This window comes from Cygnus olor, chromosome 26 (assembly GCF_009769625.2).
Source record: "Cygnus olor isolate bCygOlo1 chromosome 26, bCygOlo1.pri.v2, whole genome shotgun sequence".
NCBI classification, from domain to species: Eukaryota; Metazoa; Chordata; class Aves; order Anseriformes; family Anatidae; genus Cygnus; species Cygnus olor.
Window position 1 is genome coordinate 2,257,815 of NC_049194.1, and position 18,909 is coordinate 2,276,723.

The window sequence follows — 18,909 nt, forward strand, 5'->3', positions numbered from 1 at the left end:
CATCACATAACATACTGATACCCAACAATTCCCACATATCCCCTAATTTTTAATAGTGACCTGAGCTAAGCTAGTCAGTAATTTTTCTACTTTCCCGCAATGCAGTTCCACAAAAGCAGGTGAACAGGTGAAAACTAGAAAGGTGAACCTCTCCAGTGAGTCCAAGCATCTAGAGGAGTGTTTAGAAAATAGAAGATTTCAAAAGAGCAAGCAGACATAACGTCTGTGCCACTCAACCTAGCAAGCAAAGAAGAATATATGTAAGAACAATGAAGCATAACTCAACACAAAGTGAACATTAGAATAACAGAACAGAGAAAATCATAAGACTATTATAAAATACTAATACTTTATTTGTCCATCAAACATACTGGAAGTGAATGCTTAAGAAAAATTTAAGAAGGAAAAGCTTTATGTTAGTAGTAAATTGTACCTGCAGACTGTGTAGATAAAAAGCAACCTAATTCAATACAACAGCTATTTGGAAAAACAACCAAAAAATGTTACTTGTGCTTTCTGCCCCATGCTTGTATACATTCCCCAACCCCTAGACAAAGATGTTTTTACTGCCAGAGCATCATTAATATCTAGGGTTTTGTTCCTCCTTTTGTCCATTTTTCAAACCATTCTGTGTTCCCTATGAACATCAAAAGGCTACAGGGCAACAGAAAAAGGCGTAGGAGTCATGAGCAGCCCTTATTCAGAGACTGTGGAACTGCCTGTATCTGGAGAGGTCAACAAAGAAACTTTGTCTCTGGAAATGAAAAAGTAATCCATTCCCATAAAAATGTCATGCAGTGTGAAAGAAAAAGTCTATTCATGTATCAGAGAATTAAGCAGGCACTAAATTTCTCTGACCCAGTCTTTTTGCAGGTTTGACGTATCTCCTTATCAGAAACACCCATTTTGAAGGGTTTGGTTGCATCTGGCTTTGTCAAATTGTGTATCGAGTATTCCTCGATATAGAGACTTGGTATGCTTTATTAGCATACTAATAACAGTTCATGGTTATAAGACAAGTAGGTTTGAGAAGCAAATTCTTTTCCTGATAGGAAGAGCATTTTGACTATCTTTATTTTCAGTCTCAAAAGACTTTCAGGTAGAATCTCCAGCATCCAACTTTTTTGTTGAACTTGTTGTCTAAAATAGGCCTTGCAAGACAGGCCTAGTAGTGTACATGTACACTAAGATCACACATCATCCATCACATCTCACACATGGTTCAAGAAAGATATGTAAGAGTTCTTATGCCTCCATCTCCTTTGGAATTTCGGCACTAAGCACTCAGCTGTTGCTGTCATGTTACCTTAAGTTGTCCCAAGCACCAGCTTTGGAGAAAAATCTGAATCAAGTTGTATCATTAAGGCAAAAAGCTCCTCATCTCCATGGTGCTCTCAGTAAAAAGGAAGGAAGGTGGCTGTATGCTTAAGTAAAAATCATTATTTTAATATTGCATCTTGCAGAGGGGTATCAAATGTTTAACATTTCTAGAGTCTAAAATGCAGGAGTTGATTTTTATATTGAGTGTTTTAGAAACATTCTTTTTTTTAACACGTGCTGCTCAGTAAGAGACTAAGAGCTAGAGAAATAATGTTCCATTCATTTGTCTTCAAGAGGTATATGTAGCCTTACAGATGCTAGCCTGAACGGATTTCTGAATAAGCTGCAGTGTACGTACACAGAGCTGGCTCTATCAAACACAGCAAAATAAGAGGTTGCCTCGGGCAGCAGAATCCCTTATGCTAGTGCCAGATGGTCTGAGTCTTCATTCACTTTAAATACTTGTTTTTCTCTGTGTGAGGATTTTGGACTCCCACAATTCTTTTTTGACTTCCAGGCTACCAGCGCCAGCTGACCTACAAGAGACAAGATGGTTCATACAGCGCTTTTGGCGAGAGGGATTCCTCGGGGAGTATGTGGTGAGTTGCTATTTAAAACAGAGTTAGAAAATTCAGTGTTTGCTAAACAGGAAAAATACACAATTGGCAAGGAAAAAAGAGTAGTTTTCCAACTCCCATCACGGTATTGTACAGGGAAGAATAGAAATAATACTCAGTGACTATAGGCTTACTGTTTCAATGCTGCTGCGTTCATACTACGCTTGTAGGTGTACTATAATTGCTTCAAGACTCATGGGAGGTTAAGATAGTCACATCTACTAATGTGTCTGGGCTTTAGGCACTGAAGCTATAGTTGTGGGTCATGTCTGGTCTACAGGAATTGCAGTAGCACTTAAAGCATCTAATTCCACTAGAGAATGGAGCTTCTCTTGAAGCGTGTACGGAGGAACTTACTGTCTCTAGAAGTATTGAAGACTTCTACCGGGTAGAAGGGAGAAGAAAGAAAAAAAAAAAAAAAGAAAGAAAGCATTCTTCTAAGTGTTTTATATCCCCTCATGGATGAAATGGAATGGTATGGATTTGTGTCCTGAGAATTGGAAGTGCAGGGTCTTTCAGAGAGAAACAATATGAGAACCAGAAATTGTGCAACTGGGAGATCAGCTCATCTCACTAATGTCCCCCTTAGGAAACCATGGCCTTTAAGATTGTGTGTTTCCACACATCAGTATGGCTGTGGACTATAGAGTCTCAGATCTAGGAGATTTTTGTCTTCATTCATTTATTTGTCCTGTTATTTGGCTTCTCCATCTGTTCTGTATTTTGCTTTAAACTGGTTTTCTTCGTGAACTCATCTGAGCGGAAGTACCAGTTCTGTGATGCTGTTGCCTCACTGTTTTGAAGATAGTAAACTTTTATCTCAGACCTGGCATCTCTTAGTCCCTAGATGTAAAATACGGTGACACAGAATTACTTAACACTTGAAAAATCCTCTGCCAGGCAGCATGCCTTCTACCCTCCCATTCCTCAGAGGCTTGTAAACTGAATGATTCAATCTCCCAAAGCTGGCCAGAGTTCGCACTAGTTGCATGTCAGAGGTTTAGAATTCCAAAAACACTTCTATTGCTTTCCTAAGTCTTAATTCTGTATAAAATCTAACACCGCCTCAGATTTATCAGTGGGTTTCTTTTTTTTTAATTAAGACTGTAACAAAATTGGAAAATTTATTCTTTTCTTTACAAATACTTCCATATTTATAAAGATATCGTCTCGTAACTTAAAAGCTTTAATTAGTAGCATAGCAGCTGAGCACCTATAAAAAGTAACTGTATTTGAGCGTAACATAACTATGACAAGCATATCTTCCAGTAATACTTTTTAATTTAATTTGTTGACCCTTAACCCTGATATTGTCCAGAAGATTGAACTGAGTTTGGGAGCCTTTATTTACCATTACATCTTTTTTAACAATATTTAGTGTTTCCCTCCCAAGATTTTCAAAATTTATGCTTTCTAGGAATGTTGTTTTCCTGGTAATGTGTTATTCAAAATTTGTTTTCTTAACAAAAATGGTAAATGTGTTTTTACAGGCTAACAGCTTTTGTCCTCAAGTCCTTTGCACAGTCTCGTGGGTTTATTTTCATTGACCCGAAGGAGCTAACAGCTGCCAAAGACTGGATCATCCAGCATCAGAAAGAAGATGGCTCTTTTCCTGCTATGGGCAGGATACTGAATAAGGACATTCAGGTAAAAACTATACAGACACAAAATTATGCAATAGTTGTGTTTTTAGAGATCTTACCAAAGCAGGAAGGGATGAAGTTCCCTTATATGAATATTGGGCTATGAATATCTGTCTTGCTTCAAGTCTTTTCCCCAACTTTCATCTAGTGGTTTTGTCTTTTTGCTCTCCAGGGTGGAATCCATGGTAAGATCTCTCTGACGGCTTATGTGGTTGCATCTCTTTTGGAAACGGGTGTAACTTCTGAGGTAACAGAAACCTAGTTAAAACAGATCTTGTGTTCTATTTTTTTTTTTTGTTTTGTTTTGTGGCTGTTCACTTTCAGAGGTTCTTTGCTCATTAGAATGGTAGCATTCAGGTAACTGAGGCTGTTTGAAAGCCTTGAGATTCTTCCAAAGTAAGGAGTATATTCCAAAGTTGTTTAAGGTGATCTCCTAGCCTTCAGACATCAGCTCAGGGTTTATTCTACCACAGCAAAGCTCTTTCCTACACCACCATGCCCCAACCTCCCTGGGAAATGGCTGCAAATAACATTTTCAGCCTTGTAATTTGAAGGTGTGACTGCAGGCTGTGTAGATACTAGTAGCTTAGATAGATATACTCTAAAGAAGTTGTAACTAGCTAGCTTTGTGCAGATAGGAGCTTAACTAGAGCTGCTGGCTTAGGGGATCCAGAAAACTTTTTCAGTCTGCCTTTGGTGCAGAGGCCAAACTGCTACTGCTATTAGATTACCGGAGTGCAGCTCTCCAAAGATACTGTAATCTGCAGTTTTGGGAGAAATTGTACATTTCTCTGGAGAAAAATGTTTCTCTCTGTAATCAGGGAGAACAGGAATACTACAGAAAAAAATAATTGCTACATAGGAATGTGCAATTCCACTGCATAATTTTTGAAGTAAGGAAAAAATCACTTCCAGTACAACTTGCTTTTTAGAGGTTCTTTCTTAAAACTCCTGGTAAAAACAGTGCTTCTTTCCTCTGTTGTATTTCTGCCTGCTTGCAAATTCTGTAGACTGGGTATGCTCAGCTAATAATTTAGTTAAACATTCCTACTAACTATGACTGCAAGAATGTCCTCCTGGAGATGCACTGAACAGGTCATGAATACAGTTGTACCCTTGCTCTTCAACAGCTGGGGAAAGAGTGATGGTGGATGAGTAGAGCTGTACAGGTAGAACTGGAAGATGAAAACAGGAGTTGTAGTGTATGTTACAGCAGGTTTTGGTGATCTGTATTCAAATAAACGGACTCAGGGAACACTCAGTGAGCTTATGATGGCTTAAACAGCCAGTGCAAACAGCAGTATATACTCAGAAACCCTGTGATAATCTCTGCACTTCCGATGGCATCCCTGTAGTGAGACCAGGCTGTCATTGCAGACAAACACACACTCCTCCCAGTTTTTGTTGGAGTGGAAGGCCCTCAACCTTATTAAAAATTAAAATTAAAAATCCTTAAATGCGCACAGAATAACTTTCTGCCTCCCTGTCAGCAGTGTCCTCCTCTGAGAAGTGATGTGATGTTCTCTTTGGGCTGCTGTGCATCAGGACAGTCCTAGCGTTTTTATTTGCTGGAAGTGCAGTTTATGTGGATCTAACGGTTTTTCTAGAGGAGATTTGCAAGTGGTACTAATGATCTTAGCTAGGAAATGAGGAAGGAGAAGGTTAGTGCCACAGGGAAATCAAAGGAAACCAAATTACATCAAGTCCAATTAAATTGTTTCTATAAATTATCAGAGCCACGTTCCTACATGGTGAGGTCATTGAGGGAGTTAATAAAACATGTTTGTTGGCTGCAGGGACCCCTGGGAACCTTGGCCTTTATTATCCTCTGGCGTCTGCTAGACGCTCCAGAGTGTCAGGAACACAATCAAACATACAGTGGAGAGCTTGCTTCTGCTCTGTTCATCTGCTGCCTTGCAGAGGCATGACATTTTCTCAGCTTTAAGGGGAATAAATTCAGCTCAGTGTTTGTCTAAATTATTCTTGCTGTGCTGTTTGCTTCTAGTTTTAAATTTGTGATGCATGGCTTTTCTTAGGGAAAGTGTTAGTTCATTCTACACAGAGCAAAATGCTTCTTCCCTAGTTGTTTTTTAATGGACACACAGGTGTGAGAAACAGTGATTCTAACTAATCTGCCTGTCGATGGCAAGTAGTGAATAAATTCCTTATTTTGCTTTGCTTGTGTGTGCAGCTTTTACTTTACCTGTTAAGCTGTCTTTTTCTCAACACACAAGTTTTTTCACTTACACCTTTCTGATTCTCTTCCCCATCCCACTGCAGGGGAGTGAGCAAGTGGCTGCGTGGTACTTAGCTGCCTGCCGGGGTTAACAGAACTATAGAGGCTGGTAATATGTCTGGGCTCTTTCCCTTAAATATAGGAAGAAAGAACAGCTGTTGACAAAGCAAAACACTTCTTAGAGTCCAACTTATATTCAGCAGAAGACCCCTACACTACCGCCTTGATTGCTTATGCCCTGACACTGCTGCACAGCCCCTCTGCTGCTGTGACGCTGCGGAAAATGAACAGCATGGCTATTACACAAGGTACTGTGCACCTGGGGCCAACCTGGCAAGTTCTTAAATTGGCAGCTCTCTTGTGGGGATAAACAAATAGCCCTTGCAGCTTGAATGATATATTTGAGTTATTGGAGAGGATAGAGCTTGTGAGACAAGGTCTTTCTCACAGCACAGTTTGACCTTGTAATGCAAGAGTTTTCCAGATTCTCAGGAGAGATGGGCTGAGTACCTTAGTTCTATGCATGCAGCTGATGCTGAAGGAAGGCAAGTATGTCAGAAGCTCTGCAGTGGTTTTCCAGTCAATATGTCACAGTTTGTCTAGTAATACATCGCATTCTTCGATGTTCTATTTTAATCTAATATTCAAGAATCACATTGAGCCATCTTTGCAATTGCAAAGGAAGCAAGAGCCTGCGGCCTCTTGCCCAGAGAATGTTTGTCTAAATGGAGGTACAGTGCAGTTCAGGGCATGAATCAGTTGGTCAGTGCAATAGGAAAGCTTGATTCTTCCCATACACAGAAGCTGATCTTCAGTTCTCCTGTAATATCATACATATTCCACTGTCCTATTTTTCTAGATGGCTTTACACACTGGAGTTTGACGGGAAGTCTTGTTACTGATGAAGATACCTTCATGGGATTTAATGATGGTCTCTCCCAATCAGGTACCTGTACTGCAAAAGCAAAAATAAGGCAATGGACTGCAATAGCAGGTCACTGACTGCATTTATTCTAGTGAATTGTTTATAAAATACACTTCAAAACTTCCCATGCTTTCCCTCCCTGTTTTGGTCCCTAAAGAAATCTTGTTTTACCAGGATGTTCTGAAAATGGCAGTCAGTCAAGACAGGGTCCATATGAAGAGCCATTCAGGAATGAGAGCTGATAGAGACAGGTAGCTTTATTCTGAAAGAGTTGGTTAAGTGCAAATGAGAGACAGAGCTAGATGTGGCTGAGGCAGGGCTGGCTTTTCAGTCCCAGCTATTTCACCATTTTTTGCTCCAGTTTCATAGACACAGGGAATAATACCGTGAATAACAGAGGAGTGAGAGCCATAGGGTATTCCATCAGGGAGGAATCATTTGAAGTATAAATCTGAGAGAAGTCAAATACATTTAATTTTAGAGTCGTTTAGCTTTGTATTTTCAAATGGACATAGGGATAATGTACCCATCTTTTACTGGCAGTCACTGGCGTTTCAGCACTGTTTTCCTAGACTTTTAACTATCCATGCCACAACAACAATGTATGGTGCTATAATTTTTAATTCACTTAAAGCAATTGTCTTTTCTAATAATGATACAGGTGTTCCAGTGTTCAGGGAGGATTTAATCAGATATTGTATGAAAATGTCCGGGACAGGTATACAGTAAGGGCAATAGCAAAGTAGGTCTGGAGTGGGAGAGAAATTACATGTGGGATAAAATCAGGTCAAAAGGTCATCTATAGTGGAAAGGAAAGAGGTTATGTTAGAATTAGAAGCTGGTGAATCTTGGATGCATTATTAAACTTCATTATTATTTCTGTGTTTCCTCTAATTATTTTTAGTTAATGGATATTCATAGAACTATGACTAGACTAGCTTGATTCTCACTTCTAGATGGTAGTTCAATTTATCTCCCCTATCCCTTTGCCTCTCTTTCAGTTGTTTCTGCAGAAGTGGAAATGACATCTTATGCCCTTCTGACATACACGCTTCTAGGAGATGTGGCCTCTGCACTACCAGTGGTAAAATGGCTTTCACAGCAGAGGAATGCACTTGGAGGATTCTCGTCTACTCAGGTTGGCTGTCTTAGAAAAAGGTAGCTTCAGCGCATGCATAAGCAGTTGTAGAAATCAATTGGTTCAGGAATGGCTAGTGCAGAGTTTCTGTGTAGAGTCCAGAAGAAGCTTCCCATTAAGAAGAAAAACTTCCCAGTTTTCTTTACTACTTCCTTCTGGAATTAATAATTTGAAAGGAATCTAGACTTTGTTCTTACAGATGCCTTTGAAAGCAAAAGTGAACAAAACCTGGGATTTCTTCTGCTATATGAATTAATAATGATTCTGCTACCAAAAGCCGATGACTGTACAGCATAGTGCTTGTTTCTAAGTTTAGAGTGCTCCTGTATTCTTCACTATTCTAATCTCCCTCTTCGGATCCCTAGGACACATGTGTAGCCCTGCAGGCTCTGGCTGAATATGCTATCCTTTCTTACATTGGAGGAGTCAACCTTACCATTTCCTTGGCTTCTACTAATCTAGACTACCAGGAGACATTTGAGCTTAACAAAATGAATAAGAAAGTCCTCCAGACTGCAGTGGTAAGTGGTTTTGTGTTAATGTAGACGGTTTTTTAAAGTGATCCATCTGAGCTGAGTTCTGAATGACAACTCAGGTGAGTTCAGCAATGGTAAAAGTACGAGTTAAACACTGAGATCTTGGAACTTTCTGGTGTTTCTTGGCTGGGTTCTGATGTGATAGGAGGCAGCACTCAAAGGTATTTTTCACCATAGCCAGTGACTGATGTTTATTTTGAGCTGCTGCTTGTTTCTACCACTGTTAAATGTAGGTGGCTGAAAAAGAACAAGCCATGTTCATTTCACTTGTGCAGTGTCCTTAATAACTGGAAAGATCTCTTGCACAGAATTAAGCTAAAATTGATATTCATTTACGTCCTGATAGCCATGTCTTGTCTCTGTCTTAACTGTGGATTTTCCCCAGATACCCAGTATTCCAACGGGGCTGTTTGTGAGTGCCAAAGGTGAAGGCTGCTGTCTGATGCAGGTAAAGTTGCTATGGGGCTGGAGAAAGTATGTGAGCAAGAGATCTCTAAACTGACAATCTCTCTGCTAGTTTTTTAATTCCAGATTACTGTGAGGAAAGGGTTGTACTTTGAATTTCTCTCAAAGTAATTAAATAACCTGGTGTTGCTTTAAACCATGGAAGTAAATATGATTTATACCAGAGTAGATCTGCTTTGGTACAGCTTTACCTATATATTTTTATATATATATATATATATATATATATATATATATATATATTTAAATTAAAAACTGTGTTTTAAATCCTTGGTTGCTTCTGTGACAGCCATTACCTCTCTCTGAAGAGATCTGGTGTTTACGCGTGTCTTTGGGGAATGTTTGCAGATTCTACAAAATATTGAGGTCTTATAAACTGCCTTAGTTTGTTTTGTTGCTTTTTTTCTCTTTTCTGCTGCAGATTGATGTCACTTACAACGTGCCTGATCCAATTGCCAAACCAGCTTTCCAGCTCCTGGTTAACCTGAAGGAGCCAAAGTCAGAGCAGCATCTTCAAGCTCCAAATCTCCTGCGATCTGTCTCTCCAGATGAGAATCGCTCTGAAACCTTGCACAGAGAGAGGGCATTGGTGGATGATGATGACCCAGCTTCAGATCGGGATCATCAGGAATACAAAGTTATACTGGAGACGTGCACTAGGTAGGAAATGCCAGTCTGCATCCCAGACTAAAGCTCCAGAAGCATCATTGCTAGATCTCAAAGCACTTTGCAAAGACATGAGCAGTTTACATCTCTTTTTACAGATTAGGAAACACAAGGTATTAAGAGGAAACAGCTTGCCTATAGACAAAAAGAGAGCAGCAAGAATAGTTTCTCATGTATTCAATCCACTTACACATGTTCTGGTTAAACATGCCAGTGCTGCTGCAATTATCAGGAGATGCTGATCTCTTTACAAAATGTTTTAGTTTTGAAAGAGATTGTTGGAAAGTCGGCCCAAAAGAGGGAAAGCCACAACCAAAGTAAAGAGGGAGGGCTTACAGTGTCCTACTGTGCCACAGAAGAAACCATTCCCAATGGGATGGTTTCATAATCACTCCGTATATCTGTGACCAGGAGCATGGCAGGTGGTGGGGCTGCAACATCACCGCATTCAGATGGCAGAAGTCAAGCGAACAGCTTGGATGTAATTCAAAGAAATGGAAATTTTTTTCTCCCCTATCAGTTTTGGTTTCCTTCCTCCCTACAGATATGAAACCTTACACAGACTACAGTTCTGAAAACAGTTAGTTGCAATGGCTCCAGGCAAAGATGTGATCTTATCTCTGTCAACACACTTGTCCTGTACTCACAGGGCTATGTTACTGGCAGATGCATTGACTCCGATTGCTACAAGCCTGTGAAATCCTGGGCCAGGCATTTTTTGGGCTAGTTGAATTCTTCCTTCCTTCATTAACAACAGCCAGTGATAAGCAATTCAAACTCATCATCCAAAAGTTTGCTGGAGTCTGTCTCGCTGTATATAACAGTACCACCTTCTCATCCTCTTCCCCCCTCTGCATCAGCACCGCAGCTGGTATTGGAGAGAGGCTTAGAAAGTCTTGTCAGTCCCTTAAAGATGCTTGTAACTAAGGAGGCTGCCCTGCATCAACACAACCTTTCTGTTGTTATTTCTGAAACTTTCTGCCCTGGGAATTGCTGGAGCAAAGACAGAAATTTGAGAGGAAGCCCAGTCCAAGGAGATTGATTGCTTGGAAAGAAAACAAAAGCAAATGAAATCTTCCCTTTCCTCCCCTTCTTCCTGTAATGATGCTCTTTTAACTCCTACATCATCTTATTCAGGCAATGTGAAAAGAGGAGTGCATCTAAGGGTGATGGTGGAAACATGTTGAGCTAGGATGTTGCTCAGAATGTAATAGTTTTTAAGAGTTGTCATGCTCAATTAAGTCCTTGGGATCTTTTCCTGTAAAGAAGAGTTGGGGTGGGTATGAAAAAGAGAGGGTTGTGATTTTGTGATTGCAGGTAAAGGGATACTGTAGGATTTCTTAGGGAGAGTGGTGCATGGAGTTAGATCAGGATCAAAAAGGCTTAATGTCTCTATGGGAGACTTAGCTCTGAACTGGAGCCAAGGAGTCCACAAACCATCCAATGTCACTGTGGACGTATGAGCTTGGGTGCACCATTACATCCAGGCTGGCTCTGTGCACTGCTTCAACAAACTCACAAACCCACCCACCTAGAGGTATCCATACAGAGGCCTCCAGGTAGCCCTGCAGGAGCCAGATTTGGCAACTGTGGTCCAGGAAGCTGTGTGCTGTATTTCTCAGTGCTGGCTGTGAGCTAAATAAGCCCTCTAGGGTCCCAGCTTGTTGTCTTAGTGCTTGTGGTGCAACTGATCAGCCAACAGGTAAGCTGCCAAGGGAGGGACAGTTGACAGTGGACTGTATGCAAATACAGAGAAAAAGGGGGCATTGTTCTGGAATTAGCAGGAGCTTTCTTGTTACGATTTTGACTCTTCGGCCATGCTGTAACAAAAATGAAACCTTTTGAAATGGACCAAATAAACTTTCTTTCAATGCCCCCCACCCCACTTGTTTTTAATGCATGCTTCAGTAGTAACAACTCTGGAATTCAGTGTTTTGGAGTCTTCATTGATATTATACAAGATGATATAGGCAGTGAATTCCTTGACACTATTAACTAGAGAGTGAGGTTGCTGACTCATTAGCAAAGACACTTCTCTGTGCCAATTAGATGCTGGAGGGAAATGGCCATTTACGAAATACCAGGGTGGAATGACTTCCACCTTGTGTTGGGAAATATTTTTTTTTACACCACGATCCATTTGCAGCCCTCCACTTAGGAAGCACAGAAGCTTCTTTTCTTCCAAGAGGTTATTCCCTTTTACCAAAGTACATTCTCTCAGTGATTAATTGAAAAATAAGGCAAGCAGCCCCACAGGAGACTACATCTTTCCTTCTGCTTTTCTGCCATTTACCTGGACATCTCCTATAACTGTGTCCTTAATTTTTGTTGAATAAAAGCAGAAAAGAGGATTTTGTTAAAAACGTGTAGTCTATGGCTTTCAACAAATTCTTCAAAGAAGAACAGACACTTTGTGGTTTGTTTGGTTTTTTTCTCTGAAGTTTGTTTCAGTTATGCTCCATTCTGAGTTGTCCATGTACCATTTGTTACCTTGGATCCGGAGTTTATTTTCATTCTCTCTCTCTTTTTCTTCTTATGGGAAGATGGCTGCATTCTGGATCCTCTAACATGGCTGTTTTGGAAGTGCCATTGTTCTCAGGGTTTCGTGCAGATATTGAGAGCCTAGAGCAGGTAAGATGTAATAAGAGTGCAAGACATGGTCTTGGGCTGGGAATGGGCTCTCTAATTGGCAGGGATTCCCTTTGGGGAGCAATAGGAAGTAAATGCTGTTGTCTCTTAGAGCACTGTCTGAAAAAATGCAATTAAAATTGGGGGCAGGAGATTTCACACGTCAAAAAATATTTATCTGAAATGAGTAAACAGATGTTCTGAGCAAGATTAACAAATTTGCCGAACACAGTCAAATGAAAGTTTATTACTAAGCACAGAGCACAGTAATTAAATGAGACCCATTTGGAAATGCTGAAGTGAAAATGTGCTCTAACAGGAGCTGTTTATGGCTTCTTAGTGGGCTGTGTTATCTCCAACATCTGGATTCCATTTCTTTGGAGGCTCTGTGTCTTGGAATTTTTTGCCTTTTTTTTTTTTCTTCTGGGAGAACATCATGTTTATTGCAAGCCAAACTGAGGTGGACAGAATGTGCCTCTTACCCAGCCAGCCCTCTAGGGGAGATGAACTGTAATCTTTAGCTTTGCTTTATATTTTGTTAAGGCATTACAGTGTATTCACTTGTTTTTTTTCTATGCTGCAAATATTTAAGGACTTAGTTTTTAAGGACTGTGTAGCTGAAGAGGTGTAAAAAGGAACTAAACTGCATCCTTGAGAACTGGTAAAGAGCTGAAAAAAAGTATTTTGTTTTAAAAATACTTCTTCCTATAATAACCTTATCTTCATTATAGATGAAGGCAGGGGAGAGAGGGGAATTTAAAGCAGAATCATAGCGAAGACCAGGCACTTTAATTTGACATCCTAGTTCAGTGGAAGAGTGCACATTGCTTTGTCTTCTCTAGGATTTCACTTGATTTGGCTAATTTCTTACAAACACTGTTGCATTTTCTTGGAGAATATGAGATGGATATGTTCTTCCTCAGGGGTTTATAACCCATACCAAAAGCCCGCTGTCAGCAAAGCCAGAGAAATCTGTCCACTAGTCCCTGAGAAGAGAATTGGGCCCTTTCAGTATTAGGGAGCTGTGCTTGGAATACTTCTGTAGAGAGGTGTATGTTGATCAGATAGGAAATTATTACTGCAAAAAGAAATATCAAAGTTTAAATCCATTCACAAGCTGCATGTCAAAAAACCTGATTTGCGTAAAATATATTGATTTTTATTTGTATGTTGATGTTTGATATTCTCTCACGTGTGACAAATGGTGCAAGAAATGAGTATGGCTATTCAGATGAGGCAAGACCACCAGTAGGAGGTCTCCAGTATCCTTGTGGTAAGAGAAAGGAGGAAATTGAGGGGTCTGTAGTGGTTTTGGTTACTATTTTATCTCCTCCTGCTGAAGTGCTAGCATGACAGTTGTTTGTACTGCTTTCAAGTAAGTTCTTTTTCACAGTAATTTACGTAAATAATGGCAGAGAAAATATGGATGGAAACCTGGCTCAGGACCAGAGATCTCAAAATGGGACAGGAGCAGAATGACAGGATATCGTTATGGTGTTAAATCCACGGAAAGTTTTATCAGCGGAGTAAAAGGAGGAAACTAGTTGAAGCAAAGAGTGAAGAGGGATTTTGATTACAGAAGAAGAGAAAAATGGTTAGGTTAAGTAATAATTCCCTATTGCTGAAATGGGCTAAGAAGAAATTATAGAACTAGGAGCTACTGTTGTCCAGGCTGTACTGAGTGAGTATCTCCCTTACTGGTTTCAGCAGGGGACACAGTAAGTTTCTAGGCTGAGAGTCCTGAGAGGGCCCCCCATGTTCTCGTGTCACAAGGAACTGCAGAGATTCTGCCATCTCTGTACAGATGGGGGTATGAGAGGCTGGAGAGCAGCCCTGCAGAAAGGCAGCTGAGGGTCCTGGTCGCTGGTAAGCTGAACCTGAGCCAGCAGCGGTGTGCCCTGGCAGCCAAAAGGGCCCCCCCTACCCCGGGGGGCATCAGGCCCGGCATTGCTGGCCAGTCAAGGGAAGGGATTGTCCTGCTCTGCCCTGCCTGGTGTAGCCTCACCTCGAGCACTGGGTGCAGCTTTGGGCACTGCGATATGAGAAGGAGGGCTCCAAAGATGGTCTGGAGGGGAAGACGTGTGAGGGGCAGCTGAGGCCCCTTCGTTTGTTCAGCCCGGAGCAGAGCAGGCCGAGGGGAGGCCTCATGGCGGCCTGCAGCTCCCTCATGAGGGGAGCGGAGGGGCAGGCGCTGAGCTCTGCTCTCTGGGGACAGCGACAGGACCCGAGGGGACAGCATGGAGCTGGGACAGGGGAGGGTCAGGCTGGGTTTTAGGAAAAGGCTCTGCACCCAGAGGGTGGTCAGGCACTGGGACAGGCTGCCCAGGGCAGTGGTCACAGCACCGAGCTGCCGGAGTTCAAGAAGCATTTGGACAAAGCTCCGACATATGGTTTGATTTTTAGGTAGTCCTGTGTGGAGCCAGGAGTTGGACTCAATGATCCTTGTGAGTCCCTTCCAACTCAGGATATTCTGTGATTTTATGATTTCAGTCCTTGAAGTTTTTTTTTTTCCTTTATGCCAAGACAGCTGTGCTGTGGCATGAGGCTTGTTTACATGGCTGGTCCCGATTGGTGTTCCAGGTAAAGACTTTTAAATGAAACGTGCTTATTTTGTATTTAGTTACCACTTAAACGCTGCCGCATGCAGCAATTGCTTCTGTGCGGTGTCTGATGATTTACGCTAACCTGTGTTCAGGGCAAGCTGTGTGCGCTCTAAGTAGAGGAAACACTGAAGACAGTTGGGATTGAGATTAATGTTAGGATATACACTCTGCAAGGAAACCCTAATTCTGATTCCCCAGTGTTGCATGTTTCAAAACCCTTCTGTTTGCAACGCCTCTATTCTCCCTTGCCTTCCAGGATGTTGCCATAAGCCTTGGACTCTGTGACACCACCCTGCCTTTGATGTTTGCTTTTTCTTGGCTTTAAAGATGCTTGCGTCACATTCAATATCATCTTGCTAGTGCCTTAGCATTGCTAGCTCCTTGACCAGGTGCTGGTCAGTATTCCCAAATCAGAAACTAACAGTGAGCATAGTGAAACTGGAGCAGGAGACTGACCTGTACTGCTTGTGTCAAATAACGTGTCAATGCCTGTGAAGCATCCTGTGTCAGCTTCATGCCCTTTCTATATTCTGTCATATCCCTCTTCCTGGCCTGGATGGAAGCAGTCAAAGGGTTAATAAATAAATAAGAAAGCTGCCCTGCTACTGCAGAAGAGTTATTTCCTCACAGCTGAATGAACTCTCCAGCACATTAAGCAAGAACAGGCTTTCTCTAGCACTGAGCAGATGAGCTGGTTGCGCTTTCCCTTGTGTCATCTGCCCGCCCCTCTGAATCTCATGTTCTGCATCTGTGGGTAGAGAAGCAAGAGTCCCAGCGTAACTCCATCTGTTAGGGTCTCGGGGCACATAGCAACAGGTGGCTTGGTTCTGCAATTGGGATTCAGTACTGGGCAGTCCATTTCCTTAACCAAAAGTGAATTACTTCCTTTGGACAGAAGAAAATTTTGCTAAATTGGGAATGATGTTCCCCTTGAAAAGTTGAGTTCAGCCTTCTTACCGCAGAAATCCTTTGCATCGGAAATTAGGGACAAAGCTCAAGCATATGGGTTGGGTAGGCAGTGAAGATGCAAATACCCTTATAATTTAATTTTGGCTATCAAAAATATTTCAAAATCATGCACCCATTGTCGATATGTTACTAGTTTTGTATTTCGGCCACCACCTTCAACAGAGGTAGGCCCCATCATTCCCATTGCTGCATTTTCTTGTTACCCTAGCCGTTCCCTCTGTTCTTGGTGAGGAGCGGCAAGGCTGTAAATCAGATTTCCTTGTTTGTTGTTTGCCCTCACAAGAGAGCAGTGTGCACAGAGCGGACCCACGTGCAGCTCCGGGGCAGCGATGGTTAATGAATACTCTGAGCATTGATGGCAGCCCCCCTGGCTGTGCAGCCACAAATCCTTCTAATAATGCTGGGTGTCGACAAGGTCAGGAGGTCACCACAGGCTGGTATATATCAAGCTTCACCAGAAAAATGCAACTTTAGCTGAGCTGAGCATTTCCCGGTGGCGCCAGCCTCTCCAAGCCCTCATAAAAGGACTGTCTGCAGCCATCTACTGCTGAGTAATAACAGCCACCACCAGGCCCCTAAAATTATAAGGACAAATTAAATTGGCCCTTTCCATATTGTGTGTGACTTAAACACATGTTCCTTTGCTTGTTACAGTAATAGCAGGAAGCTGTGTGCAGGGTTTTACAACTGGAAGCACTACGCTGAAGAAATTCACAGTTAAAGCTGTTGGTAGCAGGTTTGGGCAAATTTCAGTAGGAATAGTTTTTGTTTTGCGTCATTTGTTCTAATACATAATAATAATTCTTTGTCTTCCTTTCCACAGAGTTTTCATTCTCGGGCCTCAGAATAACTTAGGAACAGTTTTTTGTTTTTGTTTTTGTTTTGAACTGAGTAAATATTATCTCTGTGTCACAAACAGGATGGTCTGACAGAGGTTGAAGTAACAGGACAGTTTGGAGAATACAATTCAAGTGTCTGCTCTGGCCCTCTGCTCCCTGAAGTGGGTTTAAAACTTAAGTGTCCTTTTCCACAGGCCATCAGTTTCTGAATTAAATGTTTCTCACATAACAGATGTGTTCTGAATACAATTTATCAAAGCAGTAATGACTGATCAAATGATCAAGTACATGGAGCATGCTAGCCATTATTATATGAAGATGTTATTTGTCCGAATGTGGAAAATCATAGAAGTATCTCTTATGGAAACTTGAAGAGGGAAAAAAAAAAAAAAGACAAAGCTTCCTAGAATTATATCAGACCGTACTATTTATGTTTCTTGGGACATTCATTAGCATTTTGTTCCAGGGAGATAGTTACTGCATTCTCTGAAGTGGCGCAGTATTTCCATAAACAAGTGCTCTTGTTTCACTGTGTTCACGATCTACTGACCTGCAGTTAGCACAAGGAGGTGATCTACAGCATTTTTTAAATTGGCTGGGGTAGATTACGGACGATAGCACCCTAGATGTGGGAAGTACTCTTACACCTTGTTCTAATACTCCTTGGATATCAGGTTGTCCCAATAACTAAAAAACAAAACAAAACAAAACCCACAGAAGTAGATGTATTCTGTAGGTATGACCGGTACAATGCGTATTACAAATCCCTGGGCTTCAGAGGGATGGGTAGCGGAGGCCTGGCCTGACCCCATCCCTCAAAAGGGAGGATGCCTAGGGCTCTTTCAAATGGCTGCTCTTTTCAAATGTAAGGATTAATTTTCCTGGCAGAAGAATGTTTTGGATTTTTCAGCTGGTGGGAGAAGGGGGGTCTTTAATAACCGGTGTGATCCAGCAGTAGTGGCCTAAGAGAGTGTAAATAAGACTTTATCGAGTGTTTCGGTGCCTCTGAGGTCTTGCTTGAGCCTTGGTACTGAAAACAATCTGGGAGCTATTCAGTTAGATTATGGATGACATGTCAGGCATAGTCTGAGGGAAATAAATGTACCCCTCTCCCCAGGGACTAGGAAGAACACCCAGCATGGTGCACCTTGCAAGCGTTCCTCATCAGATCAGAAAAAAGAACACGGACAATTTTTTCCTCAGTTTTCTGACAGTAACTTCAATCCTCTTTGCGTTTCCCCTCTCTCGTCCTGAAATATCTATCTCCAGCAGAAGAAATCTCTGGGTTTTAGCATCTGACCATGCATTTTCTAAGTAGTCTGAAATCTTTCTTCTTTCAAACCGTTTTGTATAAAATGAGATGAAACTAAACCTGTTCATTTTTTCCCAGTTATTGATGAACAAGCAAATTGGATTAAAAAGATATGAAGTTGATGGAAGAAAAGTCCTTTTTTATTTTGACGAGGTAATTATTTTGGTTCTTATAATTATGTTGCTTTTCAGTGGAAGGCAAATGGCCAGTGGGTAGCATAGGTACTGTGTATTGCTGTCAATAGTCCCTTGCAGATGTGGATCATGATGCAGCTTTAAATGTCTGGTTGCCTGAGTATCTTTTCAGGTAGGCAAGTGTTGTGGTTTTTGTTGGAAACCAAAGCATAAAAGAGGCAGTATTAGTACCTAGTATTGGAGGTACCTTCATTTTCACCAAGTGTCCAGCGCAGTGTGTTACGTTAGGGCCCATGCTGTATTTATTTGTCTCTCTCTTCATTTACAGTGTTGTTTTTGTTACAATGAGTCTTTTACGTCATTTCATGCAGATTCCTAGCCAGTGCATGACCTGTGTAAAGTTTCAAGCTTTCAGAGAGTATATAGTTGGGAAAACAGCTCCTGTTCCTATCAAAGTGTATGATTACTATGAGCCAGGTATGTGCCTGATTTCCTTTGATTTTTGCCACCATTAGGGCTCTAACCATAAGACTTAATTGTGATTTCTCATTCTTTTCGGCCTGCAGCTTTTGAAGCAACTCGTTTCTACAATGTGAGTGAAAACAGTCCCTTGGCTCGGGAGCTTTGTGATGGGCCAACGTGCAACGAGGTAGAGAGCTCAGCTAGCCAGTGGGTTGGTAAGTTGCACCAAAGCTTAGATTTTTTTTTGAAAAAGGAACCTGCAGACATAATGTCTGTGAGTTAATTAGAGGAGAACTGCAAATGATATTTAGAAAAATGTTCTATTTCGGTATTTGTATTAGTAGAAGGTTTACAGATGTCTGTGTGATGGCAGCATTAAAGTTATGACAATGAAACAGACCAATGTCGTCTGCTCT

The 18,909-nt window shown here is 41.4% G+C and overlaps 1 protein-coding gene across 7 annotated transcripts in view; it reads left to right on the forward strand.

The window, feature by feature from the left end:
- CPAMD8 (C3 and PZP like alpha-2-macroglobulin domain containing 8) overlaps positions 1-18,909 on the forward strand; it is a 54,247-nt gene that overhangs the window by 24,347 nt on the left and 10,991 nt on the right. For all 7 annotated transcript variants that reach the window (XR_005814729.1, XR_005814727.1, XR_005814728.1 and 4 more), the window contains exons 27-39: positions 1,838-1,919; positions 3,428-3,584; positions 3,753-3,827; positions 5,959-6,124; positions 6,676-6,762; positions 7,743-7,879; positions 8,245-8,400; positions 8,801-8,863; positions 9,302-9,540; positions 12,090-12,177; positions 17,976-18,050; positions 18,403-18,508; positions 18,598-18,708. Coding sequence is in view for 4 of the 7 variants with exons in the window: in XM_040537414.1 (XP_040393348.1) it covers positions 1,838-1,919; positions 3,428-3,584; positions 3,753-3,827; positions 5,959-6,124; positions 6,676-6,762; positions 7,743-7,879; positions 8,245-8,400; positions 8,801-8,863; positions 9,302-9,540; positions 12,090-12,177; positions 17,976-18,050; positions 18,403-18,508; positions 18,598-18,708 (1,542 nt within the window). In the remaining 3 variants the exon portion in view is untranslated. The remainder of the gene's footprint in view (positions 1-1,837; positions 1,920-3,427; positions 3,585-3,752; positions 3,828-5,958; positions 6,125-6,675; positions 6,763-7,742; positions 7,880-8,244; positions 8,401-8,800; positions 8,864-9,301; positions 9,541-12,089; positions 12,178-17,975; positions 18,051-18,402; positions 18,509-18,597; positions 18,709-18,909) is intronic.